A 6,015-nucleotide genomic window follows, 5' to 3' on the forward strand; every position below is an offset into this window, starting at 1 on the left:
ACATACAGGGGACATTATTACTATATGGAGGGCACAGCAGTGGGCATTATTACTATATAGAGGGCAAAGCAGGGGGCATTATTACTATATGGAGAGCACAGCAGGGGACATTATTACTATATGGAGGACACATCAGGGGACATTATTACTATATGGAGGACACAGCAGGAGACATAATTACTATATGAGGGCACAGCAGGGGGGCATTATTACTATATGGGGACATAGCCGGAGGCATTATTGCTATATGGGGCATAGCTGGAGGCATTATTACTATATAAAGGGCACATTATTATTATATGGGGAACAGAAGGGGGCTTTATTACTATATGGAGTTACAGCAGTGGCTAATATTACTATATGGGGGCACAGCAGGGGACATTATTACTGTATGGGGGCACAGCACCAACATTCTTATTATTATTTGGGGACACAGCAGGGGACCCTACATACAAGGGCCAGCCCACATACCTACTGCTTTACTAGACATGACACCAGGGGCGTAGCTAATGTCCCTTGGGCCCTGGTGCAAGAGTTCAACTTGGGGCCCCCCCCCCCCTTCCTTGACCAAGCTATGCAATAAATAGATAGATAGATAGATAGATAGGAGATAGATAGATAGATAGGTAGATAGGAGATAGATAGATAGGAGATAGAAAGATAGATAGATAGATAGATAGATCGATCGATCAAGACTGATATTACCAATAATAACAGTATATAGGAAGGAAATATAATCACCATACATATTACCGCCATACTGTTACTGACCAAATCCTGTATACTGAGACTAATATTACCAAGGCGCAAACATTACCGCCACACCACAACCACTACCATCACCACCATATTGTTACTAAATCCAGTACAGGTGGTCCTCGACTTACGACGTTGATCCGTTTTTGCGCGGCGTCGTAAACCGAATTTTGACGTAAGTGGGATCATACAGTACTGAACCATAATAACAGTACTGTGCTGTAAACACTTAGCCTATCCTAACACCTACTGTATGCTAACACAGTACCCTACATACGTATCAATAAACACATAGGTACAGTAAAATGTTGTGCAGTATGTTTAATAATGATAAACAGTGTACAGTACTGTAATGAAAAAAACAGTACATACGTACTGTACTGTAACAAAGAGAACAGTACTGTAAGTACTTTAACAGTAATAAACAGTGTACTGTAAGAAAAAAATTCTAAAGAGAGAAGAGGCTTATTGGGAGGAAGCTGCAGAAGGTGCTGGAGATACTGGGGCAGGTAAGTCAAGAGGGGCAGCTGAGGCAGAGGGTACAGGTACAGGATCTGTTGCAGGCCTCTCAGCCGTCTTGAAGTACTGCTGCAGGTTAGTCTGGAAGGAGACCATCTTCTTCTCCTCTAAGATCTCCTTGTAACATCCAAGGGAATCCATGACTCCTCTGTCAACACTACTGTACCTCTCCATGTTGGGATCGTCAGCCTCAAACTTAGACAACCCTTCTTCAATCAGGGCAAACCCTCTTGCCAATCCCTGCCTTGTGAATCTCTTGGGTTCTGGGGTTGGCATGTCTTCCTCTATGATTTGCTTCTCCAGCTGTATAAGGTCCTCAGCAGATAACTCCTCTCCATGAGATGCCAGTAGCTCTGTGACATCCTCCTCCTCCTGATTCATTGTCCTACTCATAGCAACAACGTTCTGTATGACACTAGTCACTGACTCTTGAACCTCTGTGACATCAGTCACAAACTGGGGACACAGTTTTTTCCACCCACCATTCATACTGGTCTGCTTCACCTCATCCCAGGAATCAGCAATGTTCTGCACAGCATCAAGGATGTTGTATTTTTTCCAAAAGTCCTTTAGAGTCAAGTCCTTATTTTTTTCAGTTGCTTGTAAAGCATTGCCAATGACCCTTCGGAGGTAGTAGGCCTTGAATGTAGCAATGACTCCTTGGTCCATAGGCTGTATAAGAGCAGTGGTATTAGGTGGAAGGTAAACCACCTTGACATTAGGGTGAAAGTCATCCACATCAGCAGGGTGTCCAGGGGCATTGTCCAGAATGATCAACACCTTAAAGGGGATATCCTTGGAGGTACAGTAGCGCTCCACGCTTGGCACAAAATAGTTGTTGAACCAGTCCTCAAACACTGCAAGTGTCACCCATGCCTTCCTGTTAGACTTCCAGATGACTGGTAGTTGAGCCTTAGAAATGCCCTTGAGTGCCCTGGGATTCTCAGCCTGATACACCAGCATGGGCTTCAGTTTGTAGTCACCAGCAGCATTGCCTCCAAGAAGCAAAGTCAGTCTCTCCTTGCTGACCTTATGACCTGGTACTGACTTCTCCTCCTTGGAGATGTACGTGCGGTTAGGCAAGCGTTTCCAGAACAAGCCTGTCTCATCCACATTAAACACTTGTTGGGCACAGTAATCCCCCTCCGCAATTATCGGAGCCAATGCTTTAGGAAACTCTCTTGCGGCTTTGTCATCACCACTAGCAGCTTCACCTTGCACTTTAATGTTATGGAAATTGTCACGCTCCTTAAACCTCATAAACCAACCTCTACTCGCCACAAACTCCTCACTTTCACTTTCTTCTCCCCTTTCTCTTTTCAGCGCCTCAAACAATCGCCGAGCCTTCTCCTGAATGACCATAAGGCTCACAGGGATACGGCGTTGGTTTTGGTCTTCCAACCACAGCACCAGCAATCTTTCCATCTCAATGATAAGCCCACTGCGCTGCTTTGTTATCACTGTGGCTTTCATAGGAGCAGATCCTTTCACATGTTCAAGGATACGGGGTTTAATCCTAATGAGTCCTAATGACCGACCAATGTCTGTCGCTGTTTCCCCCTTATCATATCTCTTTATGATATCTAATTTCACCTCCATGGTGATAGCCTTCCTTTTCTTTGATGCACTGGCATCAGCAGAGTCTGGCTTAAGGTTTGGGAGCCATAATGCAGGGCGTTATAGCAGCCAGGAGACTCGTTTTTCTCAGTCTGGAACCTGTCACTGTATAGTATAGTATAGTACAGTACTGTACTGTATTCTTCCGCCACTGCACGTATTCGATTTACGACGGAACCGCGTAGGTCAGAACAAGGCGTCGGAACAAAGCGTCGGAACCACGAAACGTCGTAACTCGAGACCGTCGTAACCCGAGGACCACCTGTATACTAAATCCAATACTGACTAATACCACCACATACTACCACCACTTCTGCTACTGACTAACACCACCACATACTGACTAATACCACCACTGCTGCTACTGACTAACACCACCACATACTGACTAATACCACTGCTGGTACTGAATAACATCCACTGTACACAGATCACTATCACCTCATCCAGAAGAGGCAGACCCAGCTCTACACAGGTTGTATACACCATATACATACAGGGCTGTTACATCAGGTGACTCACAGGAGACGTCTTCTCTGATCGGAGTTCTTCCCTTTTCATCCACTTCTCCATCTGGGCCATTATGAGAGGTTCTCCGAGCCACGAATCCACAGAATCTGCCAGACAGACATATTAGGCTCCTCACTCTGGCACCATCCTCATCTCTTAACAAACTGCACATCTGTATTGGCCCCTTTACACCCTCAGTTAGTGGGTAGGCTAACTCTATATAACCCCCTTATAGTATATGCCCCCCTCTGTGTAGAGATGGTCCCTTGTTCAGTCTTCCATATATATGGCCCCATGTGCATCTCCTTGACAGCCCCTCTCAGTGTAGTCCCCCCTTTTAGATGGTCCCCTCTGTGTTGTCCCCCTTATCTTTTCCCCCATATAGATGCCTCCCTTATGTTTCCCCCCCCTTGTAGATGCCCCCACTGTGTTGTCTTCCTATACATTCCCCCCCATGTATATGCCCCCACTGTGTTGTCTTCTTATACATACCCCCCTATGTTACCCCCCATGTATATGCCCCCACTGTGTTGTATTCTTATACATAACTCCCTATGTTACCCCCCATGTATATGCCCCCACTGTGTTGTCTTCCTATACATTCCCCCCCTATGTTGTCTTCTTATACATCCCCCCATGTATATGCCCCCACTGTGTTGTCTTCTTATACATTCCCCCCCATGTATATGCCCCCACTGTGTTGTCTTCTTATACATTCCCCCCCATGTATATGCCCCCACTGTGTTGTCTTCTTATACATACCCCCCCATGTTACCCCCATGTATATGCCCCCACTGTGTTGTCTTCTTATACATACCCCCCTATGTTACCCCCCATGTATATGCCCCCACTGTGTTGTCTTCTTATACATTACCCCCCATGTATATGCCCCCACTGTGTTGTCTTCTTATACATTCCCCCCATGTATATGCCCCCACTGTGTTGTCTTCTTATAAATACCCCCCTATGTTACCTCCCATGTATATGCCCCCACTGTGTTGTCTTCTTATACATTCCCCCCCATGTATATGCCCCCACTGTGTTGTCTTCTTATACATTCCCCCCATGTATATGCCCCCACTGTGTTGTCTTCTTATAAATACCCCCCTATGTTACCCCCCATGTATATACCCCCACTGTGTTGTCTTCTTATACATTACCCCGTTACCCCCCATGTAAATGCCCCCACTGTGTTGTCTTCTTATACATCCCCCCCTATGTTACCCCCCATGTATATGCCCCACCATGTTACCCCCATGTATATTCCCCCCACTGTGTTGTCTTCTTATACATAGCCCCCACCCCATGTTGCCCACCCTTGTAAATGGCCCCCATGTTGTCCTCTTATCTTGTCCCCCTTGTCAAGTAGATAAAAACAAAAGGGGGGAAAAAAACAACAACAACTCACCTTTAACCTCGATCCCCCGTCGCAGCTCCTTTCTCATCTGCGGTGTTGGACGGCCCCTGGCTGACGCTGGCTCCCTCCTTTCATCCCCTGTGCCCGCCGCTCCGCACTCCCGAACCCCCGGCCGATGCTCCACTACCTGGCGGTGTCCCCGGGATTCCCCCGCGGGCCCCTCTCCGTGGCGGGCCGGGTCGCAGTAGCCACTGCATGACACCAAAAAGTGGAATTTCTGCTGTTTGGAACCTTATGGGTTGAAATAAGGGAAGGAAGTTGCTGGAAAATCCCCCCGGATACACAGGCTGAGTTAGGATCCTATTAGATGGGCCGATGATGTCCCAATCAATAATGTAAATGTGTGCAGATCTGCTAGATCGGCGCTTGTTTATTTCGCCTCTTACACCACTCGATAATTGTTAAGCAGGGGCTGCGCGGATGGATTTTACACAGTCTTTAAAGTGACCCTGCCCCCCCCCCCCTTTGTGCATTCTGACATCTCTACACAGGTGTAAAGGGTAAATTTAGCATTTTTCATACCTTATTTCATATCATACGTCATGGTGCTTGTTCAAGTAAAAAGTGCCCTTTTATCAACGGCAGATTGCATTAAGTCGGCGGGGCTTCACAGCATTAGCGCCACTTAGCCCCACCCACAATTACACCGTTGGCACCGCCCCCTTGACGCCCATTGGTTGGCCGACATAAAGGGGTGGGGTCTAGACCTTTCGGCCAGCCTGTTCCAATGGCCGGCGAGGGGGCAGGGCCAACTGTGGTGTTGTGGGCGGGGCTAAGTGGTGCTAATGCCGCGAGGCCTTGCCCACTTAACACAATCTGCAGTTGATAAAAGATGACTTTTTACTTGAACAAGCACCATAACGTATGATATAAAATAACGTATGAAAACCGCTAAATTTACCCTTGCACAAAGGAGGTGACAGTGTCACTTTAAGTACTTTGTGGGTGCTCTTTACTGCGTCAGCTAGTGTATGTGATTGGGAACTGCAGATGGGACCTAGACTTCCAAGTCCTGATTCCGCCCGCGATTCACAACTGTATATGCTAGCTGTAGTGGATAAGAGCAGGTATCACTGTGGTGGATAAGGGCCTATTATTTATGTTTATTTTTTTTACTATCAAACTTCCTTTTGTCCTGCCTAAGCTCACAGGGGCAATAATACCCCATTATTGTGCCGCTGTGGGACATAAGGGAA

General features: G+C 46.8%; 1 protein-coding gene across 1 annotated transcript; it reads right to left on the reverse strand.

Moving 5' to 3' along the window:
* Positions 1-1,221: 1,221 nt before the first annotated feature.
* Positions 1,222-2,874, reverse strand: LOC138770601 (tigger transposable element-derived protein 1-like). Its single transcript, XM_069949704.1, has one exon. It carries the CDS (start codon positions 2,872-2,874, stop codon positions 1,222-1,224), a length of 1,653 nt encoding a protein of 550 aa, XP_069805805.1.
* Between the last annotated feature and the right edge of the window lie 3,141 nt (positions 2,875-6,015).

Source organism: Dendropsophus ebraccatus, chromosome 13 (genome assembly GCF_027789765.1).
Source record: "Dendropsophus ebraccatus isolate aDenEbr1 chromosome 13, aDenEbr1.pat, whole genome shotgun sequence".
NCBI classification, from domain to species: domain Eukaryota; kingdom Metazoa; phylum Chordata; class Amphibia; order Anura; family Hylidae; genus Dendropsophus; species Dendropsophus ebraccatus.

What these genes read in the sequence shown, in the direction of transcription:
- LOC138770601 (XM_069949704.1), bottom strand. Translation starts at nt 2,874, where the DNA reads ATGGAGGTGAAATTAGATATCATAAAGAGATATGATAAGGGGGAAACA.